Source organism: Schistocerca gregaria, chromosome 8, assembly GCF_023897955.1.
Source record: "Schistocerca gregaria isolate iqSchGreg1 chromosome 8, iqSchGreg1.2, whole genome shotgun sequence".
Lineage (NCBI taxonomy): Eukaryota > Metazoa > Arthropoda > Insecta > Orthoptera > Acrididae > Schistocerca > Schistocerca gregaria.
In genome coordinates, this window is record NC_064927.1 from 479,076,374 (window position 1) to 479,099,880 (window position 23,507).

The 23,507-nt window shown below is 39.9% G+C and overlaps 1 protein-coding gene across 2 annotated transcripts in view; it reads left to right on the forward strand.

Annotated features, from left to right (window-relative positions):
* LOC126284492 (keratin-associated protein 16-1-like) overlaps positions 1 to 23,507 on the forward strand; it is a 306,103-nt gene that overhangs the window by 177,355 nt on the left and 105,241 nt on the right. For both annotated transcript variants that reach the window (XM_049983455.1, XM_049983454.1), the window contains exons 7-9: positions 3,866 to 3,910; positions 14,664 to 14,708; positions 20,498 to 20,612. In XM_049983455.1, coding sequence (XP_049839412.1) covers positions 3,866 to 3,910; positions 14,664 to 14,708; positions 20,498 to 20,601 — 194 coding nt within the window. In that variant the 3' untranslated portion in view covers positions 20,602 to 20,612. The remainder of the gene's footprint in view (positions 1 to 3,865; positions 3,911 to 14,663; positions 14,709 to 20,497; positions 20,613 to 23,507) is intronic.

Here is a 23,507-nt window from a genome sequence, read left to right on the forward strand (position 1 = left end):
AGTCGCATGTCAACACAAGCACTCAAGTCAACATTTCCTTCCTTCTTCAATTGGGTCAACTGGCGGTGAATCGAGGACGTACAGTACATACTGACGAAACTAAAATGAGCTCTAACATGGAAATTAAGCGTTTCGGACACATGTCCACTTAACATCTTTTCTTTGTTTGTGTGTTAGGAATGTTTCCAGAAAGTTTGGCCGAACCTTTTTGTAACACCGTACATATGTCAAATCACAAGCGCAGGAGTGGGCACCGTTATTGATAACCGCCGTATAGTTTTTATAAAACGACTTGTCATGTAGGTGAACATGGTATTACCCTGCTGGAGACCACTGCAGACTGGATCGTGTGTTTGAGTCCAGGGAAAGGCTGTTAAGGCATGTATACAATGACTTTTCAATTACTCTCTTATGGAATAAAATTACATCACTTCGGCCGTTACTGGTAATTCTACACCGCTAGTGATGCTGTAATCACATTACTTTTTGTGTATTACGACGTGAATATCTTCGTCTCTGCAAACCGGCGCTGCGAAGCTGTTACACTACAGCGCACGACCGACCTTGTAATGTTAACAGTCACTTTGTTAGAGCTTTGCTCATTGCAACTTCGACGAAGTATTTGAGGGCTTGATACAGAGCGTGTATCCTGGCTGTGGTAACATCGTGGACTGTTTGAATCTCTAACGTCTCTTCCAGCTGTAATCCAGTAATTCTTTTTCGAGCACGACGAATTCCGCATCTCCATATTTCTACGTTATAGAGGATAGCATAACTTTATATCGTGTAGTGGCATCTGTTTAGCCTTCATGGCAATTAGGGATAGTCATACAAGATCTTGCGTTGTGCGTTACACATTTTATGAGAGCTCTTTGAGTGCGCAAGGCATACAGAGTCGAATTTTCTTCGTGATTTTGTTTACATTACTGTCGACATGTATTTTATTAAGTTAAACAGACAACTGAAATGCGGCAACACTTAATTTATGCTGCAAAGTGTGATGTGTTTCGCAAATATATTTTATTATATACTCTTTCCGAGATATCAACTCTGACATTGTCTTTGGAAATTTCACGTCTGTCACTATTACCGTCTATGGTCGTGTGTTTACAAACTGTAGGCTACATGTTCTGTTGTCTAAGTAATATTTTTCAAGATAAAAACCCCTTAGTAGGCCTGTGTTATTTGTAATAATAGCAATGAATATATTCGTTTCTAGCATTCCTAGTGAATAACACGACGCCTTATCATTGTCGTTCCTAAACTGGTGCTCGAAAACTATTTATAATTTGATAATATATACTTTGAGAGTGTATTAACCACAACCGGGAATGTAAACATTGTACTTTTCCTCTGCTTCCGAAATGTGTTATTTTAGCGTGTGTCGAATTAGCTACATTCAGTCTGTCTGTTTTCGTGCTTAGTGAACGCTTTTTTCTCTGCTGTTATAAGCCTGGTCAGGGTAGTTCTATGACATTGAACTTGCAGGCCTATATTATAAAAGGTCAGCTGCTGAAATCTAGTATTGGGGTATATACTTCGGAATTTGGGGCACTAATTTGGCGAAAACGTGCATCTGCAGAAATCAACTTCTGCTTTGCACACTTCTTTGCAGTATTGTGATATCAGACATAGCTATTCATCTATTAACCCCACAGACGATCTTAACATCGTACTTTTTGCACTGCCTTGGAAATATTTTATTTTAGTGTGTGTTGTGGGTAGTTCACCTGAAATGCATCTTTCTGCGGTTACAAGGCTGGCCATGCTGATTTTATGACATCGAATATTTAAGCCTAAATTCTACAATGTCAAATATTGAAATCTACCATTGGAGTACATACTTCAGTTTTTTGGACGCTAATTTGGCGAATGTATTCGTTTATGTGGAAATTAACTAATGCTTCATTTTATGCTATAGATGGTTTTTTCTTTCACAGAAATTTTAGAATATGTGTAACATCTTAGATCAGAGAATAATTGATTTACGATCTATTGAGATTTTTAATTGCCACTGCAGTCTTATTAGTGGAGTGCAAAGATCTACATTTCGCAGTGCAGCCATCTGCTGGTGACAGGAGGAACTGGGATTTGTTTTATTTCACATTTTCTGGGTTTGTGGGATGGTATTTAAGGTGAAACTCATGTTAAGCAAATGCGAATGTCTGAATTATTATTTATATTTTCCAAGGTGTTATTAGTTTTTAATTATTTATGGAGAAATTTTGTTATTTCATTGTAGCCATCTCCTGGTGACAGAGGCAAGTAGGATTTGAAAGGAGACTCGCCTTTATTTTGGTTTTCAGAGGTTGTGGTGAAGTGCCCACAGTAAAAAAAAATTAAGGTACTCGTTTCAACAAATATTGATCCCTATTTTGTTATTTGTGCTTGATATGCTAATGCTAGTTGTTAATTATTTAGAGAGAAACATGCTATCTATTGATTCAGTATTCCATGGCATATGATATATATAGCTTCTAATCAAAGTTACCAATGTGAGGTCTGGAGAGCTAGTCCTCAAACGAAATTTTAGGAAGTCAGTAATGCAAACATAGTTTTAGAGGGTGGCAGGAGGTGCATGGGAACACATGAGTCTGGTGCAGAGTTAGGGGTGCATTATGGAAAAATTGCATAAGTGCCGTTTATGTGGGCTGGGCGTAGGGGTGGGGATGGAGGTGCTATTATTAGTGAAATATGACATGCATTCGACCTGCATTCGAGTCTCGCACCACAAATGCAGGGAAGGCCCTGGGAGTGTAGAGTGATGCAGGCAGAATTTGTAGAAGTCCGAGGGGTGGGAGGGACTGCCTTCCTTGACTTTGACGTGTGGCAGACCTCATGATCTGCGGAATAACATTGGAGTTAAGATAGCTGTCAACAACATATGACATCTGTGTTTGTCTCATGTGCAATATATCATCATAGATGAAACTGTACTGACACATAAGGAATCAGTGTTATTAGTGTGAACTCTTCTTACCCTACTGCTAATGTATTGTCCCTGAAGAAACAATACTGAGAACACTATGGAGCTGATTCTGTAAACGTGCTGTGTAAAGGCAAAAGAGCACAAAGCCACAATCCATCGTATATACCTGTTACATATTCATCAGTGTTCGAAAACAGTTTTTACTAATTGTTCCTTCTGGTGGAGGACAATCTCTTTGAGAAGAAAGAACTCTTTGATAGCTTCACAGTAGCATATTAAACTGGAGACTTATTCTTGATATGACTCATAGCCACCATGCACTGCTGCAGCTGTCTATCCCTTGTATGTCTTTCAGCATTTGGGTACTATCTTCTGATATCCAGTATTCCTAAACTTTTACAGTTTTGTCGAAGTTATCCGTTTTTAAATTGAATGAAACCTGGTGAATTCCTTCAGCTTCATGTTCTCTTTCAAGAACTGTAAATTCATCTCTTGGGGATATTAGGTGCACTTCATGATGTATACCATGTAACAGTGAACAGGAAACTGGAAAAGTTAAATTCATGGTAATGTTTCTGCAATGATGAAAATTTCCTTTAAGTGTTTTATCCAGGAGGTAGTAAACAGCAAGACATTGTCATACTTCCAGAGATATTAAAACGTTGTACCACCTTGTAAGCTGAATCATGACCTATGCTATTCGGGTACTCTGTTTTAAAACCGGATTATTTTTGTTCCAGTGTGAAAAAAATCAACCTGGAAACAATAGATTACTTACCAAACAGGTCATGACCTTCAGAGCAGTTATTATTAACAAACTTTTTTTAACAAAGCTTACTAAGTAAATTTCATAATTTTAAAAATAATTTCTTGTATATTTGCAGTGTATGGCAAAGGACATGAGTTTCATTGAATTGCGTTTATTCTTTGTTTCAGGATCAAGTCGAGATATTGGGATATCATCTGATCCAGATGAGAGAAGTAAGCACACATCAGTCTGAATATTTGATTTTTACATAAGCAACAATAGTTGTTTCTCTTGTAACTACAAATGCGTAACAAGTGGAAAATTTAGTAGAAAATTTGCTCATATCATAATATTATTTGCATTTTATTTATCTTGTTTATTTGCTCCTGGTATTACAGTCGTTTTGAAATTTATTTTTAAATAGGTATTCCTATAATAGAGCACCAGAAATTAATCTGCCGTAAATACAGTACCTTAATACCAATGCAATAAGAGCTGTGCCTAATATCACTGAATGTGATGCAATAGTAGATGGTTCCTGCTAATCAAAAGACAAGCAATATTGCGAGAAATCTTTCTTAATTTGGCACTAGTAGAATTAATGTTATGATGCTAAAATAATCCTATACCATAAAATAGAAAAAAAGGATGATAAACTGAATACTCTCTATTTTTTAGAAATTAATGCAGCTCTTATTACAGAGAAGGATGAAAATCAACGAATTACAATAATTTTAAAATATTTCTCTCTGAAAACTATTGAATCACTTTTTTTCATCATGTGGTATAAACAGTTAATACGCATGTTAGTCATAAAATCATCTCACATCTGGTTTTGATCATGATCTTACCAGAGGGCAGCTAGAACAGAAAATGGTTCTTCATTATGTATTCTTAGCTGTAGTAGATGTACATTTAACCAGAGTAATTACAGAGTCTAATTGTATGTACATGCAGCTAACAGTACTGTTGACAGAATCCTTACATGGATCAAGACCACAATTAAGTAAAATTTCTCACTCGATTGCACAATGTCGATCTGAGCAAGATATTCAGTTTTAGATGATAGCTTGTAACAAAACATTTGAAAGATTCTTTAGAAGCAGTAGCGATATTATCCTTTGTCTATATCTTTTACAAATTTCGTTTAAAATGGGGTTTGGGGAGATTTGTTTACTGTAACTGATAACCTAAAAATATGACAATGAATGACTTAGTGATTCTGAGTTTATAAAAAAATCATATTTTGTCATGAAATTATGATAGAGACTTTTATTGTTCAAATGTGTGTGAAATCTTATGGGCTTAACTACTAAGGCCATCAGTCCCTAAGCTTACACACTACTTAATCTAAATTATCCTAAGGACAAACACACAACCCATGCCTGAGGAAGGATTCGAACCTCCGCTAGGAGAGACTTTTATTCATATAAAACAAAAGGAAAACATTATTTAGTCCACAACTAGAAAAACTGTAAAATCTATTTCAAACGCAAGAGTTAAATATTTTCCTTGAAAAGATAAAAAATTATCTAATTGGAGTTGCACACATGCATATTAGGCTGGAATTTATGAAACACTTTTTTAAATTTCTCGTATTTTTCCTTGTGCTACACCTCTGTCTGGTTTCATTTCATGAAGAACGAGGTAAGGTCTATACAGACTCACTAGGGTAAGGGAGGAGGAATGTCCCTGGGCCAACAGAATCGGAATATCTCGAAAGGAGGAAACCATCAGCTTTACAAAAAGTTGCTTCTGCTTCATAAATTCATTGATTGATTACTTCAGCTTCCACAACTACATGCATTTTCATTTTACTATTCACGTTGGTTTCATCAATTAGTGTCGCTCCTATACAGCATTTATTTATATTTTTTGATAATTTATCTCGTGAGACCATTGCAGCTAAAATGAGATTGCGAGATTTTGGCTGATGAGGGTAAGGGGGAGAGGTGTCCCTCATGCTATAAAATCAGAAAGTGTAGGAAAGAGAATTGTTACCTGTTCGAAATATTACTTGCACATTAGAAATTCATTCCTAATCTGATATTCCGGGTTGTTTACAACAATTTCCTTAACTGGATGGATATTCATTTTACTGTTCACAGTCAGTGGTATAGACAGTTACTAAAGATAGGTAGAGAGACGACAAATCCAGCCCAGCTGTTATTTTTCATGGCCCTGCCACAATCATTCTAGTTGTCTTTCACGTCAAAAATGGTTCAAATGGCTTTGAGCACTATGGGACTCAACATCTGAGGTCATCAGTCCCCTGTAACTTAGACCTACTTAAACCTAACTAACCTACGGACATCACACACATCCATGCCCGAGGCTGGGTTCGAACCTGCGACCGTAGCAGTCGCGCGGTTCCGGGCTGAAGCGCCTAGAACCACACCGGCCGGCCTTTCGTGTCAGAGGGAAGACAGCATTTGTAGCAGGTCCAATATCTGCGTATTGAGTTCACTTACCGGGCAAAATTTGTTGCACTACGTTTGAGTTCCAGAATTATTTCAAATCTCATAAGTAACAGGTATCGGTTGTAACCACTCATGTGGTTTCTAGAAACTAAAAGAAAAGTATGATACCCACTTAGAGTTCTGTAAACTTGTAAGGATACAGACATCGATCCTGTATCTGGTGAATGGAATCTACCCTTACGCTCCTTTGCTACAGTGGAGCCGCATCACTGACAGGAATTACCCATGAGTCTAGAAGTGCCTGGTGATCGTTTGGCGGAAAGGAGTGAGGTAGTGATTCCATAGCCATCACGGGAATAGGGAGCAGGTGAGAAAAATGAGCCGGCCTCGGTGGATGAGCGGTTCTAGGCGCTCCAGTCCGGAGCCGCACTGCTGCTACGGTCGCAGGTTCGAATCCTGCCTCGGGCATGGGTGGGTGTGATGTCCTTGAGTTAGTTAGTTTTAAGTAGTTCTAAGTTCTAGGGGACTGATGACCACAGCAGTTGAGTCCCATAGTGCTCAGAGCCATTTGAACCATTTGAGAAAAGTGATCATAGTCAAGAAAGCCAAAAGTAGTAATTTTGAAGCGCAAGAGCAATTTCGTAGCAATCGTACTTTAAGGAATTGACAATGGTTAACTCAAGTCAACTTGTGTTAATTGAGTTACTCTAACAGTAGTTTAAAAAATGTGAGGTGCCACGCCGTACCGTTTGTTCATTTATACTTCATTATTACTTTCTGTCGGCTGGATGGTTGGATAATTAGGTGTCAGACATCCACAAGTAGCTAGTTTTGGAGCACAAACATATTGCCAAGGTACAAGCACTGATACTTAAATTCTGACCATATGCATATGACATACGTCCTACCGACGCTGTTCTGTGATTCCCTTCCCTTCAAAATATTCCAGTAGTAAATAAGAGGTCGCAATATGTGAACACTTCGTGTATAAATCAACAAGTAATATGGCCTTCAATATCTTTTGCTTGTAATAGGTGTCGTGAACCTTGAGGTAGAGCCATAAAAAGTATTAAAAAGTTTCAGAAGCGAATAGATCAAATTGTAGAATAATATGTGACTGATAAATTAAGGACAGTTGTTAAGGGATTTGGTATTTTTAAGTGAGACCCTTTTTGTCATGTAAGTGAGATTTTCCCAATGCTATACAGATTAGATTAGTACTTGTTCCATAGATCATGAATATGACACTTCGTAATGATGTGGAACGTCTCAGGTTAATAAAATGTGTCTATACGAGATATTACATTACACAGAATATTACATGACACTTAATATTTTTAATTTTTTTGTTTTTTGTAGGGGTTTGGGAAATTACCCACTTATTATATCCAAAAATTCATCTAACGAGTAGAAGGAGTTGCCATTAAGAAATTCTTTTACATTCCTTTTAAATGCTATTGGCTATCTGTCAGACTTTTGATGCTATTAGGTAAGCGACCAAAGACTTTCGTGGCAGCATAATTTACCCCCTTCTGAGCCAAAGTTATATTTAACCTTGAGTAGTGAAGATGATCCTTTCTCCTAGTGTTGTAGCCATGTACACTGCTATTACCTTTGAATTCGTTCGGATTGTTAATAACAAATTTCATAAGTATATGAAATGCGTGCCTACGGAGTATCGCCTCAGTTGTGCGACTGGATTCGTCACTTCCCGTCAGAAAGGTCACAGCTCGTAGTAATAGACGGAAAGTCATCAAGTAAAACGGAAGTAATATCCGGCGTTCCCCAAAGAAGTGTTATAGGCCCTCTATTGCTCCTGATGTATATTAACTACTTAGGAGACAATCTGAGTAGCCGTCTTAGATTGTTTGGACATGATGCTGTCATTTAACGTCTTGTAAACTCATCAGATGATCAAAACGACTTGCAAAATGATTTAGATAAGATACGAGGGTCGGTCAAAAAGTAATGCCTCCCATTTTTTTTCTACTTAAAAAAATTACGTTAAGTGAAAAATTTGAATTTGGCGCCATTCCTCAAACCTTCTTCTGCAATACACTGCAGTAGTAACTTTCTGTGTCAACAGGTGGCAGCACAGCAGAAGTTTGTAAGATGACCGACATCGATGTTCGTTTGAGACAGCGTTGTGTGATTGAATTCTTGAATGCAGAAGTCGAAACGCCCATACGCATTCATGAAAGACTGAAGAAGGTGTATGGTGTTGTGACAGTGGATGTCAGCACTGTTAGACGATGGGTTCGTCGTTGTAAGGAAGCTGAAGGGCAAACACCGTTGACTGACGAAAAGCGGAGCGGCAGGCCGGTGAGTGCAGTGACTCCACACAACATTCAGCAAGTTGATGACATCATTCGTGGTGACCGTCGGGTGACTGCAGATGAAGTGTGTCGCATTATTTCTCTTAGTAAAGGCAGTGTGATCACGATTATTAAACAATTGTGGTACTCAAAAGTTTGTGCACGGTGGGTTCCAAGAATGTTAACCGATCAGAATAAAGAGGCAAGGAAAACAATAGCCTCCCAACACTTGCAGTCCTTCCCTTTGGAGGGAGATGAGTTTCTGAAAAAAACTGTGATTGGGGACGAAACATGGGTGCATTTTTTTGAACCCGAATCAAAGAGGCAGTCAATGGAGTGGCGTCACACAAGCTCGCCGAGGAAGAAAAAATTCAAAACTGTGCGATCGGCAGGGAAAGTTATGGCAACAGTTTTCTGGGATACAGAGGGTGTGATTCTGGTTGACTTTTTGGAGCAGGGATGCACAATAAATTCTGTTCAATACGTCACAACCCTCAAAAAACTTAAAGCACGTCTTCAGCGAGTTCGCCCAACAAAATCAATGGCAGATGTTCTTCTTTTGCATGACAATGCAAGACCACACACCAGTCGTCACACCTCTGACGAGATTGTCAAAATTGGATGGGAAGTTTTGCCTCATCCCCCATACAGCCCTGACCTGGCACCATCAGACTTCCATCTGTTCGGGCCACTAAAAGAAGCTCATCGTGGGATTCATTTTGAAGATGAGGAGGCCGTCAAAACATCCGTGCGTCAATGGCTTAGGAAGCAGAGCTGTGATTTTTACCGTGCTGGGATATATGCCCTTGTTCAAAGATGGACCAAAACTGTAGAGATGGGCGGAGATTACATTGAAAAATGACAAAATGATCCTCAGTGTTGTGGTTTTCAACCTATGTAATTGCATTTAAATTTCCTGACAATTAAACGTAGAAAAAAAATAGGAGGCATTACTTTTTGACTGACCCTCGTATCTTTATGGTGCGAAAACTGGCAATTGACCCTGAATAAAGAAAAGTATGAGATTATTCACATGTGTACTAAAAGAAATCAGAATTTCGGTTACGCGATAGTTCACACAAATCTGAAGACTGTAAATTCAGCTAAATACTTAGGGATTACAATTACATATAACCTAAATTGGAACGATCACATTGATAATATTGTGTGTAGAGCAAACCAAAGACTGCGATTCATTGTCAGAATCCTTAGAAGGTAAAACAGGTCTACTAAAGAGACTGCTTACACCAGGTTTGTTCACTCTATTGTGGAGTATTGCTGTGACGGATGACATCGAAAAAGTACAAAGAGGGGCAGCTCGTTTTGTATTATAGCGAAATAGAGGAGATAGTGTCACAGGCATGATACGTGAATTGGAATGGCAATCATTAAAACAAAGGTGTTTTTCGTTGCGACGGGATCTTCTCATGAAATTTCAGTCACTAGTTTTCTCCTCCGATTGCGAAAACATTCTGTTGCCACCCACCCTCACAGGGAGAAATGATCATCACGATAAAATAAGAGAAATCAGCTCTCGCACAGACAAATTTAAGTGCTCGTTTTTCCCGCGTGCCGTTCTATAGTGGAACAGTAGAGAGACAGCGTGAAGGTGGTTCATTGAACCCTCTGCCAGGCACTTTAGTGTGAATAGCAGAGTAATCACGTAGACGTAGATGTGGATGGGAACCCACAGCCGCTGCCGAGTTCGGCCTCGTGCAGCAGGCGTGTCAGCACTCAGATGCACACACTGCATGCCTACTAAAACTCCTGACCCAGGGCATAGTCACAACGATTTTTTGGCTTTCGTCTTTCTGGTATGTTCTATTAATACGGAATCCAGAGACATTGTGTCGTTATGGTGTAGTTTCTTGCATACAGATACGTATACTTAAGGAAGCATCCACCAAAATGTAGACGTATTGTCTCCCAAATCGCCGTTTGAGCAGTGGTCCATAGAAATCCACACACAGCAGTTGGTTCATTGTGGTTCGTTTTGCAACCTGAACCTCGCCGTGAGTCTGAGCATTCTCGCATTGTATCATCTGTCATATGCCACAGTTGTTTAAGACTGTTGGAGCTCTTTTCTGTAGTGCCTGGTCTCCAGTACCACATCAAGAGTTCTGTACAATGTTTTGCTATTGCTGTGGCCAAGTTTAATATGGTACATTCTTATCATCTATTAACCCTCACACTACGGAGGGGGGGGGGGTTATTTTATGGCTACCTATTCAAAATAATGTTATCTAGTCATGTACACCATATTTCAAAATTTCGAGAAAGATTATTGTTATTTTTAATGATGTCTTATACCACATTCTGTAATTGTTTAAATTTTTCATTTAAACTCAACCCAAAAATTTAAGAGTTAATGATAGATGCGACTTTTCACAACCAATTCATATTTTTATGTTCAAGACTTGACATACCTAAGCCCCTTGGTAGTACACGTTCAAGAAAATACATTCTTACTGCTAGGGTTAACACTTCTGGTAGTCAATCATTCCATCCACTGTCCTACACTTTCCACGTGAGGCATATGGCTCTCTTAATTCAGCGCATGAAAGCCTTTTATTCATGTTAGGTTTGACTGCAGCTTTTTTCCATTAAATTCTTCCTTTGATAATTCTATATGTATGCCTGATCACACTGGGGTGTGTCATCAATGACATTAACACCTCATCACTAAGCATCAAAGACTAGTCATCCTCGCTTGGTTTGTTTCCGTTTTCAGAATCAGATCTGGAGGTCCTATTCTTGTTGTTTGTGAATCTGACGGACTTGAGGAACAAAAGCGTTTTGCGGTCAGTGTGCAGATACGTCTTCTAACCCACGTATACTAATGTGAAAGAAGAAAGTCATGGAACGACTTTACCATGTACGCTGAGGTGACAAAAGTCATGGGTCACATAATAATATTGTGTCGGCCCTGCTTCTTCTTGGGTTAATGCAGCATCTTGATCTGTCATGGAGTGAGTGAGTCATTGGACATACCCTCGTAAAAATATTGGCCATGCTGTCTCTAGAGCCGTCCGTAATTGCGGAAGTTTTACCGGTGCCGGGTGAGGTGTACGAACTGACCTCTTCATTATATTCCACAAATATTCATTAGGATTCACGTCGGGCAATCCATATGGCCAAATTATTCGCTCGAAATGACCAGAATATACTTCAATCCCAATCACGAACAATTGTGGTCCAGTGCCATGGTGCATAGTCACCCACAAAAATCGAATCTTTCTTTAGGAACTTTAAATCGTCCAATAGCTGCAGATAGTCTTCCAGTAGCCGAACATAGCCATTTCCCATCAATGATCAGTTTGAGTGTTTTTGATGATACTTTTACTCGAGTTCTTTTAACTTGCTGATTATTGATATACACTCCTGGAAATTGAAATAAGAACACCGTGAATTCATTGTCCCAGGAAGGGGAAACTTTATTGACACATTCCTGGGGTCAGATACATCACATGATCACACTGACAGATCGTACGATCGTACGGTCTTGGCGTGCATCCGTGTGTCGCTGCGGTCCGGTCCCAGGTCGACGGGCACGTGCACCTTCCGCCGACTACTGGCGACAACATCGATGTACTGTGGAGACCTCACGCCCCACGTGTTGAGCAATTCGGCGGTACGTCCACCCGGCCTCCCGCATGCCCACTATACGCCCTCGCTCAAAGTCCGTCAACTGCACATACGGTTCACGTCCACGCTTTAAAAATGGAATAACAAAAGATAGCAAACATCCGTTATGGAGCTGTCTACGAGCGAAATTGTGAATAGCGTTGCAAGATACAACACTCGTCCCCGTACAGACCGTTATGTGCCTACGTCACGTCGTTACGTACAACCTATCGCCGCTGAAGAAACATCATTTGTTTGTGGATGTCAATATGTACTGATTAGTTGCGCAAAAGCGAAAGTGGGAGCCCACAGGTACACGGCACTGCTTATGGGAGTGGATTGGGGTGATTTGAGGGAGGAGACCAAACTGAGAGATCATCGGTCCATCGGATTCGGGTAAGATGGGGAAAAAAGTCGGCCGTGTCCTTTCAAAGGAACCATCCCGGCATTTGCCTGAAGCGATTTACGAAAATCACGGAAAAAAACTAAATCAGGACTGCCGGACGCGGGATTGAACAGTCGTCCTCCCGAATGCGAGTATAGTATGTTAACCATTGCGCCACCACGCTTGGCCAATGTCTATGCTGGTTGCACACCTCTCAGCGTTCAAAAACAGTTGACGGAAATGGACAGCGTTTCACAAGACACACTTTTCTCCAAAAAATAACTTGTTAATCGCTTGAAAGTAGCGTACGAGATTAGAGATTTGTATTACAAAGTGACTGACGGCTGCCATCCCCTATAGCAATCGTCTATCCATTTTACACCTTTCTGCAACTTCTGACATACGGCACTCCAGTCTTTTACAGTTGAGTTCCATTTAAATCTTTTTTTACCTTGCTGAATTCATTCTGCTTCATTCTTATTGTAAAGGATTGACAATTCGTCATTCACAGTGTGACAGCAAGTACACTACGTAATCATACGAAGTAATCCTGATCTGAAAACTGGAAAACTTAAATACGTTGTGTTGTTTCTTCCACGATGAAAATTCTCTTTAACTTTTTTATCCAGGAGTTAGCAAACAGTAAAAGTTTTTAATACTGCCTCACAGGTTAAAACATTGTGCTGGCCTGCAGTTTTAATCATCACATATGCCATTAACAGGTAATGCTCTTACGATTCAAGTACGCCTTTTCTATTTGTCTAAAAGTTTTATAACGTACAAATTCGATTACAACATAAGAACATCAGTCTGGGAACAATAGATAATTCCCACAGATTTCATGTGTTTCAGAACAGTTATTTTTAAGTATACATTACTAACAAAACAAAAAGTAAATTTCAGAAAACAATTTCATTTGCTTTTGTTACAACCACTGTTTCGCAGGGTCTTACAGAAAGACATTTTAAAAATTCGCGAGACTGTAAAGTATGCAGTATGGATTATTTTGCAATAAGAAACCTGAGATCATAAATGTGAAATAAAGATTCTGTAGCACCAAGGACTTTCTATGCATTCGATAAGCTATAGGTAACAGTAGGATACTGCACTTCGAAAAACGTTTACTAACAAAACAGTAGAAAAAAATGTTCAAATGTGTGTGAAATCTTATGGGACTTAACTGCTGAGGTCATCAGTCCCTAAGCTTACACACTACTTAACCTAAATTATCCTAAGGACCAACACACACACCCATGCCCGAGGGAGGACTCGAACCTCCACCGGGACCAGCCGCACAGTCCACGACTGCAGCGCCTAGACCGCTCGGCAAATCCCGCGCGGCAAAACAGTAGAGTACAATAAAATACTGTTAACCATATGTGAGGCTTCACTGGTTTAGAGTAAATGTTCAATATGAAGACCATCCAGCAGACTTCCTGTATGACATACAACGATGAACCATGATCTGTGAGATTCCACTAGTGTCAAGCATACAAGGGACTTTACACACACCCAGAGGAAAAAGTCTACAGGGATGAGATCAGGGGTGCGCACAGGCCAAGGAACTGGTCATTTGTTCAAGTTATTTTGTATTTCGACATAACTGTCATAAAGTAGTGGGACTCAAAGAAATTTAAAACGTTTATTTGACACCTTAAACGGTCGTGAATCCACAATCACTAAAACAATATTTTTTTAAAAAAAAAAAAACCTACATTACTAGTCATTGTCAAATACGATTCAGTTTCCCAGGTTTGTGATTACGTTTGAAAATGACGACTCTGTGCTTTTATACTAGTAACATAAGCTTTTAAAAATTTTATTGTTTTCGTGACTGTGGTTTGACGACGGTTTGTGGTGTCAAATAAACATTTTACTTTCCAATTATCTTCTGCATGGGGTTATTTCCGGTACATGCTGCAGCATGATGATCAAATGCACTGGCGCAGTGTCATGACGAAACGACAAACTAGTGCGCTGCTGCATGGGAACGTCCTCCAGAAGTTGAGGCAAGACATTCTCCAGTAAGCTCAAGTAAAATGCCCCACCCAAACGATCTTGTCCAATGAGGTGAATGCCAGGAACACCAGCCCACATTTTCACTGAGAGTCTAACACTAAGCAGAATTGCTGTTTCCACTTGGAACTGTTCGGATATCACCACACGACACCATATAGATTAACAGTGAATTACACAGCAAAAGACAAGAGTTTCATTACATAACATTTATTTTTTATTTCAGGAGTGAAGATAGAAGCGACTGAATCAGCTGGTGCTCTTAGGACAGGTGGGTAATTATTAATCTGAATATTTGATTTTCACATAATCAATAACATTAGGTCCTTCAACTAAAAATCTCTATCTGGAAAATATTGAAAGACAAAAATGTATCTTTATAACATAGTTTTATTTACATCCTATTTATTTGTTCATGGTATAGTTTTTCTAAAATTTATGCACAAATGATTTTTCCTATAATCTGAGTAAAGAAAATTTATGTCATTAACACAATACGAAAAATAAGATAAATAGATGACCTGAATCTGATACAGTCTAACATGACAAACTAAAGATGGGTCCTGCAACTGTCAAAAACCTCTGGTCGTTATTGCTATTGATTAGTACGACGCTCCTACAATAATTATTAATGTTACGTTACTAAGAAAATCCGTGACTAGGTAATCGGAAGAAGGATATCGAAAAATGACCGTTACTATTTTTAAAAATAAAAGAAATTTTTTTCATTCAGAAAACTGAGCATCACCTTTATATAGAGACATTTGTACGCGAAATGTCACATGAGAAAATTCCAATATTTCTATGTGAAAACAACTCAGCATTGTTTTCTTCATCATGAATTATGTACAATGTAAAAATCACCTTGGTTACAAAGTAATTTTGCTTCTGGTAATGATCAAGCGCCCAGCAAAAGCTCCCAAGCGACTGAAAAAAAGTGGAGGTGGCTTGTATATACTCGTTAGAAGGGTAAAAGGAACGATTTCCAAAGTTATAAAGATCAGTATCCTTGACATTGGTTTGTTGCAGAATTCTTGATTATATTCTCAGCTCGAATATGATAAATTTCCTTCAGACGCGAAAGTTTATGTCCACGAATCAGATCGTGTCAGAAAGTATCGCTTACATTAAACTCAGCTGCCCTTTTCTCAAACGATGTCCTGCCAACTCCTGCCTCCCCCCCCCCCCCCTCTGCCCCAATGAACCATGGACCTTCTAAGTGGTGGAGAGGCCTGCATGCCTCAGAGGTACAGATAGGAGTACCGTAGGTGCAACCACAACAGAGGGTATCTGTTGAGAGAACAGACAAACTTGTGGCTCCTGAAGAGGGGCAGCAGAGTTTTCAGTAAATGGAGGAGCAACAGTCTGGATGATTGACAGACCTGGCCTTGTAATATCAACCAAATTTGCCTTGCTGTGCTGAAGCACCAGAAAACTAAGCCCTATTTTTTTACGACGGCATGCAGCTCTACTGCATGGTTAAATGATGATGGCATTTCTTGGATAAGATATTCCTGGGGTAAAAGAATCACCCATTTGTACCTCCGGCGGGGACTACTCAGGAGGACGTCGTTATCAGGAGGAAAAAACTGGCATTTCATGAATCAGGGGTGGAATGTCTGAGCCTTTGATCCGGCAGATATGTTAGAAAATTTAAAAAAGGAAATGGATGCGTTAAAGTTAGATGTCGTGGGTATTATTGAAGTTCGGTGGCAAAAGGAACAGGACTTTTGGTCATGTGAATACAGGGTTATAAACACGAAACCAAAGAGGGGTAATGCAGGAGTAAGTTCAACAATGAACAAACAATAGGAACGCAGATAAGCTACTGTGAAAAACATAGTGGCGATATAATTGTAGCCAAGATAGACATGAATCTCACACCCAGCATAGCAGTAAAAGTTCATGGGCCAAATAGCTCCGCAAATGAGGAGGAGATTGAGGAAATGTATGATGAGATAAAAGAAATTATTCGGGTAGTTAAGGGAGGCGAAATTTTAATAGTGATGGGGGACTGGATTCGATACTAAGAAAAGGAAGAGAAAAGAAAGTAGTAGGTGATTATGGACTAGGGAAAAGAAATAAAAGAGGAAGTCACCTGGTAGAATGTTGCACAGTGCATAATTTAATCATAGCTATTACTTGTTTAAGAATCGTGAAATAAAGTTGACTGATTTGGGGAGAGTGGAGCAAACAGCGAGTTCAGGAGTCCCATCAGGTTAGGGAAGCATAGGGAAGGAAGTCAGCCTTGCCTTTTGTAAGAAACTATACCGGCATTTGCCTGAAGCGGTGTAGGGAAATAACAGAAAACGTTAATCAGGATGGCAGGACGCGGATTTAAAACGTCGTCCTCCGAAGACCATAAAAATGGTTGTATATGTGGATGAGAACTGGAAATACCGGAAGGTTTCAAATTGATTATATAATGGTAAGATAAAGATTTAGAAACCCGGTTTGAAACTGTAAGACGTTTACTAATTATGAACTGCAGATTAAAACTGAAGAAATTGCAAAATGGCACGAATTTAAGAAGATGGGACCTGGATAAATTAAAAGAACCAGAGATTGTAGAGAGTTTCAGAAGGAGAAATAAGGAACGATTGACAAGAACAGGGAAAAGGATTATAGTTGAAGAAGGATGGAGAGCTTTGAGATATGAAACAGTAAAGGTAACAGAGGATCAAGTAGGTAAAAGGACGAGGGCTAGTATAAATCCTTGGGTAACAGAAGAGATACTGAATTTAATTGATGAAAGGAGAAATTATAATAATGTAATAAATGAAGGAGGTGAAAGGGAATAAAAACGTCTAAAAGTAAGATCTACAGGAATTGCAAAATGGCTAAGCAGGAATGGCTAGAGGACCTGATGTACGTATCTAGAAGCACATATCACTAGGGGTAAGATAGATGCTGCCTACAGAAATATTAAAGAGAACATTGTAAAAAAGAAAACCATCTGCATGATTATTAAAAGCTCAGATGAAAAACCAGTCCTAAGCATAGAACGGAAAACAGAAAGGTGGAAGGAGTATATAGAGGATCTACGCAAGGGAGATGTACTCGAGGGCAATATTATGGAAATGGAAGACGGCATAAATGAAGAAGGAAAGGGAGATATGATACTGTGTGAAGAATTTGTCCAAGCACTGAAAGACTTAAGTTGAAACAAGGCTCTGGGAGTAGACACAAATCGTTTGAGCTACTGATCGCCTTGGAAGAGCCAGCCATGTCAAAAGTCTTCCATCTGGTGAGTAAGACGTATTAGACAGGCGAAATAAAATCAGAATTCAAAAATAATGTAATAATTCCAATTTCAAAGAAAGCAGGTGCTGACACATGTGAAAGTTACCGAACTATCAGTTAATAGGCCATGGCTGCAAAATACTAACACGAATTCGTGCCGAAGAATGGAAAAACTGGTCGACGTCGACCTCAGGGAAGATCAGTTTGGGTTACAGAGATGTAGTGAACATGCGAGGCAATACTAACCCTACGAATTCTTATAGAAGATAGGTTAAGGAAAGGCAAACCTACCGCTATAGCATTTCTGCACTTAGAAAAAGCTTTTTACGATGTTAACTGGAAGGCTCTCTTTCAAATTCTAAAGGTGGCAGCAATAAAATACAGGCAGCGAATGGCTATTTGAACAGAAACAAGAAGTCAATTATAAAAGTTAAGGAACATGAAAGGAAGCAGTGAGATTTCCCCATGACATTGAAAATCCGTCAGAGACAGCAAAGGACTTGGAAGAGCAGCTGAATCCAATTTACAGTCTCTTAAAAGGAAAATATGACATGAAAATCATCAAAAGTAAAACGAGGAAAATGGACTGTAATCGAATTAAATCATGTGATGCTGAGGAAATTACATTAGTACATGAAACATTTAAAGAAGTAGAAGAGTTTTTCTATTTGGGAAGCAAAATAACTGATGATGGTCGAAGTAGGGAGGATATAAAATGTAGAATGGCAATGGAAAGGAAAACGTTTCTGAAAAAGAGAAATTTGTTAATATTGAGTATAGATTCAATTGTCAGGAAGTCCTTTCTGAAAGTATTTGTATGGAGCGTAGCTGTGTATGGAAGTGCAACATGGACGATAAACCACTTAGAGAAGAAGGGAATAGAAGCTTCTGAAATCTGGCGCTACAAAAGTATGCTGGAGAACTAATGAGGAAGTACTGAATAGAATTGGGTTGAAAAGAAATTTGTGATACAACCTGAATAGAAGGAGGGGGCGGTTGGTTGAACACATGCTGAGGCATCATGGGGTCATCAATATAGTACTGGAGGGAGCGTGGTTAGTAAAAATCGTAGAGGGAGACAAAAATTAATATATTAAGCAGATTCAGAAGGATATATGTTGCAGTAGTTACTCAGAGATGAAGAGGCTTGTACAGGATAGAGTAGTATGGAGAGCCACACCAAACCAATCTTAGGACTGAAGAATGCGACAACATCCTATCAGCTTCGGATGAAAGGCAATAGGCAGATCCTGTAATGCCAGATCTGCAATATTTCTAGCCGGTGTGACAACAGTCAGCTACAAAGGTGGAAAAATGTAAGTTAATGCAGAGGAGGAAGAACACACCTGTAATGTTCGAATACAGCATAAGTAGTGTTGTCCCATTGTGTCACAATCACAGAACGGTGTGGAGGCCAGGACAGGTCAGCAGGTCAGCTGTGGTGCCAACATCTCATCGCATGTAGTGCATACTGGGAATCCCCTACTGTTGGCCCTCCCCACTTCCTCCTGCCTAGCGTTCTTTACTCTTCCTGCCACCCCAAAGTTCCTTCTGTCTCTTTGTTTGTCCCTTTTTCGTTACCATCGACAGCACTGTGCTGATGGTGTTGTTTCTTCCTTAGTTTTAGCCACCTTGGACCATTGGACCTTGCTGTTTTATCCTCTCTTCCCCCTGCCCCCCCCCCCCCCCCCCCAATCAACCAACCAAACTCAATTTCCAATCTGCCATTCTGTCACGTCTGAACGCCTGCACATTGGCCCATAAAAGGCAATCATTCGATACAACCGATTGGCATACAATGCAAGTTCTTCACTGTCGTTACTTACGTGGGGAGGGGGGGGGGGGGGAGGGGTTACATGACTGCCTGGTACAAGCTCCACACATCTACAGTATTCAAAGTGACCATCCAGCTCTTTTAAGCGGGAAGTGGTTACTAAAATCTGGTGGGCATATGTATGGAGCAGACAATTCGATAGCAACGTGGGACATTAGATTACCTACTGGTAGCGTCTTAGATGACGTCACAATTCTTTGATACTCATAACTGTCATGATAGCCGAGAAATTCTTCAGCCAGGGCCCTACCAGAAAATGTTTCAATCTTGCATATATTGTTCTGGCGTCAGCGAACTCTGGACTTTTATCACATACTGCAACTGTTCTCTCTGTTGGTAACAGACAATGTGTTCAAAGTACAAAAAAGAGCCATAAGGATAATAACAAATAGCAAACAACAGGGACCACTGTCTAGAATTGTTTAGAAAGCTAGGCATTCTAACTGTTTCTTGTGGGTATATCTTTCAAAACATAATGTTCATTAAGAAAAATCTCAACATAACACAAACAGCCTAATACATGACCATGTAACAAGATATTGTCACCACCTCCATGTAGATAGAAAGAACAAGGCAAAGACGCAAAAAAGTATATTCTATAATGGGATAAAGCTGTATAACAAATTACCACAGGAAATTAAAGAAATAATGAGCCCATTACTTTCAGACAAAAGCTTAAAACCTTCTTCGTAAGTAAAAGTTGTTATACTGTAAAAGAATATAATACATAGATGTAGATTATTAGCAACATATGACATTATCACCCAAATATAATGAAAATATAAGTGTGTATATGACTAGTTATAAAAACTACACAAAATATGAGCAATCTGTTTCATTTTAAATGTAAATGTGTGCTCATGTATTATAAACTGACGACATCCATACAATATATATTGTTCCAGGGATGGATGAATAAATAAATAAATAAATTCCTTTGGTCGCCATTCCTTTATGACGTTATTTTTGTTTTGTCCTTGCAGGGTCCGTCTGTACCCCGGGAACAACGTTTATTCTTGGTTGTAACGTCTGTAGGTGTGGTGACGATGGTATCAACTATCTGTGTTCAATGATACCAAGTTGTTAGTGGTGCCTAATGTAAGTACCAAACTCTGAAATCTTTCCAATGTATTATATTTTTCTTATAACTAATGGCACTTTCATTAAAGTGTCTTACAAACGGCCTGAAACGAACTTTCTATATTAATGACTGGCTCTGTAAGACCCAATTTTTAAAAACCAGGCTGGAGTGTGTGTACCAACATGACAACAGCTCTAAGTGGAACGGAAAACTGACTACACTGACTACAGCCAGAACATTATGACCACCGACCAACTATCGTTATAAAGCCGCCCAAGCGTCAGCAGCGTCTCCTGGCCAGGAATAGTTGCTAGTCAAACACGCGCACACTGCGAGTTGTGTGAGTGAGTGTGCTGTCCATGTGCATAATGGGGAAGGGACGGGATGTGTCTGACCGAGGGCAAATTGTGATAGCTCAGAGGCTCCGCACCAGATTTCGTAAACTGCACGACATGTCAGGTGTTTGGAAAGTGCTGTGGTGAGTGTCTTCAACACGTGAAACCTCGCCGAGACGACGTGGAATTGGGCGGCCACCCCTCATTGCAAATGTCCGAAGTCGTAGGCTTGGCAGACTGGTAAAACAGGAAAGGCGGCGAATTGTGGCAGAACTAACATCACACTTTCATTCTGGGTAGAGCACAAATGCGACTGAACTAACTGTGCAGCAAACGCTCCTAATGATGGGCCTCACCTGCCGACGACCCATCCATCTGCCAATATTAACACCAAGACGTCGGCAATTACTACTCAGATGGGCACATGGCCATTGGCATTGCACTTTAGAGCAGTGACAGGGCATCGCATGCTCCGATGAATCCTAATACCTTCTTCATCATGCAGATGGGAGGGAGCTAATCCGTTGTCTTCCAGGAGAACAGTTTCTTGTCGGCTGTACTGAGGGACCGAAACAAGGTACCCGTGACTCCATTATTATCTGGGGAACATTTACGTGGGATCCATGCATACAGTAGGGCTCGCGGAAGGCACCATGATGGCGAAGGCGTATAGTACATATGTTGCAGTCAACGTACACCTCTTCACGACAATCATGTTTCCCGACGTCAGTGGCATTTTACAGCAAGACAATGAGTCATATCATAAGGCTAGGAGCGTGGTAGAGTGGTTCAAGAAACACAGTGGCGATTTCCAGTTGATGTGCTGGCCCCGAACTCGCCAATTCTGAACCCGATCGAACACATCTAGGATGTGATAGAACGTGGCGTCAGAGATCACTGCCCCCTCCCCGGAATTTACGGAAATCAGGTGACTTGTGTGTGCAGCTGTGGCTCCAGCTCGCTCCTGCGATTTACCGAGATCTCATTGCTTCCATGCCACGACGGATCGTAGCTGTTATCCGTGTCAAAGGTGGACATACCGGCTGTTAGGTAGGCGGTCATGATGATCCGCTAATCTGTGAGGGAACCACTGCGTGGAAATAGTTGACTTGCCTTTATACATTCGTATTAAAATTTCTTATGTTTATTATTTGACATTTATTGGACAATAATAAATCCCTCTCACGTACTACGCGGTTACCATTATTGCTCGCCGCATATATAAACAAAATCATCAGCCTGGGACCACTCTCTTTACCACACAAATAGCCCACCGATCTTTACCAACAAACACAGTCATATTACAACTCTTAATATTGCCATTATTACGTACAAGTCAGTAGGTCATAAAAAGGTTTCTTTTTTAGTGATTCAGTCACGCACTCTCTGACACAGACGTCGACAATAGACAGAAGATGAAATTTCCCATACTTCATGTTTAGCAAGTAGAATGTCCACTGCGTGTTTCCATTGCTGACCGACGAGCACAATGTGGCTTACGACCTCTAGCTCTCACATTCACAGTACAGTGAAGTCTATCTTAGCGGTTGTGTGTACATGTTGTTTAAGGCATTGATGATTAAAGGACAGGCATGTCACTGTTACACAAAATCATTTAGACACCACTCGTTGATTACACAAACGAAATGCAGGTGTGCACTTTAGTATAATGATTTCCTCTGATACTGCAATTTATTTTCGATTCACAGTAATATTTCGAAGATCGGTAAAGAATGGTTAACAGGGAAAGAACTGGATGACTGTTATGCTTACAATGAAAAGGCATCTCTTTTCTTTAGTAAATTTAAAGCTCTTCCGCTTAAAATGAAAAGGATAGTAATTGAGGCCATTTAATTCATTATTGAACTCACTTCCTACCAATGGCTAGGCCCAACCACACTCATATTATCAGTTGAATTTAGTTCCACTTCCACTTTAAAGTGTCTCACTGCTGTACCGTTATTTCCAATTTAAACAATTATGCTACAACAGTTCATGGTAGATTTAATAACTGTTTAAATAATAATGTGGCCTGCCAATGGGTGCTATAAACTAATAGTCAAATGAAGATACTGCCTCTCCACCAATTTCTTGCGCAATTACGAGGGCCAGGACTTGAATATTTTAACCTTATAGAACCTGAAAAGGGTTAAATGGTACATAAAAGCCTAAAAGGGGGACTTTCCAGAGGCGGCTCTTGCGGCTGTGGTTCCTATATGTTAAAAATAACTACATTCCAGTACGATACACTGCACCTGCATTGCCAAAACCTACACCGTCTAGCAGTTGTTTAACGAAATAGCTCCAAACCTTCCCCTTCCACTTTAACCCATACTTACCTTTCTTTGCACTTGGCTTTTAGCAGCTTTATGTTATTCCGAACACTACCAACCAGTCAAGGGCGTAGTAGACACAGCTGACTCCATTGAATCAGCTTTCACTGAAAAAGCCGAGATTGCCTGTAAGAGTAACATTAATGTTGCATCTCTGGCATTTTTGAGAGCTGAATTCCAATATCTATCTGTTGCAGCTCAACCCCTAGCACCCGAATCCCATGCAGTACATGTAATCTCCGAG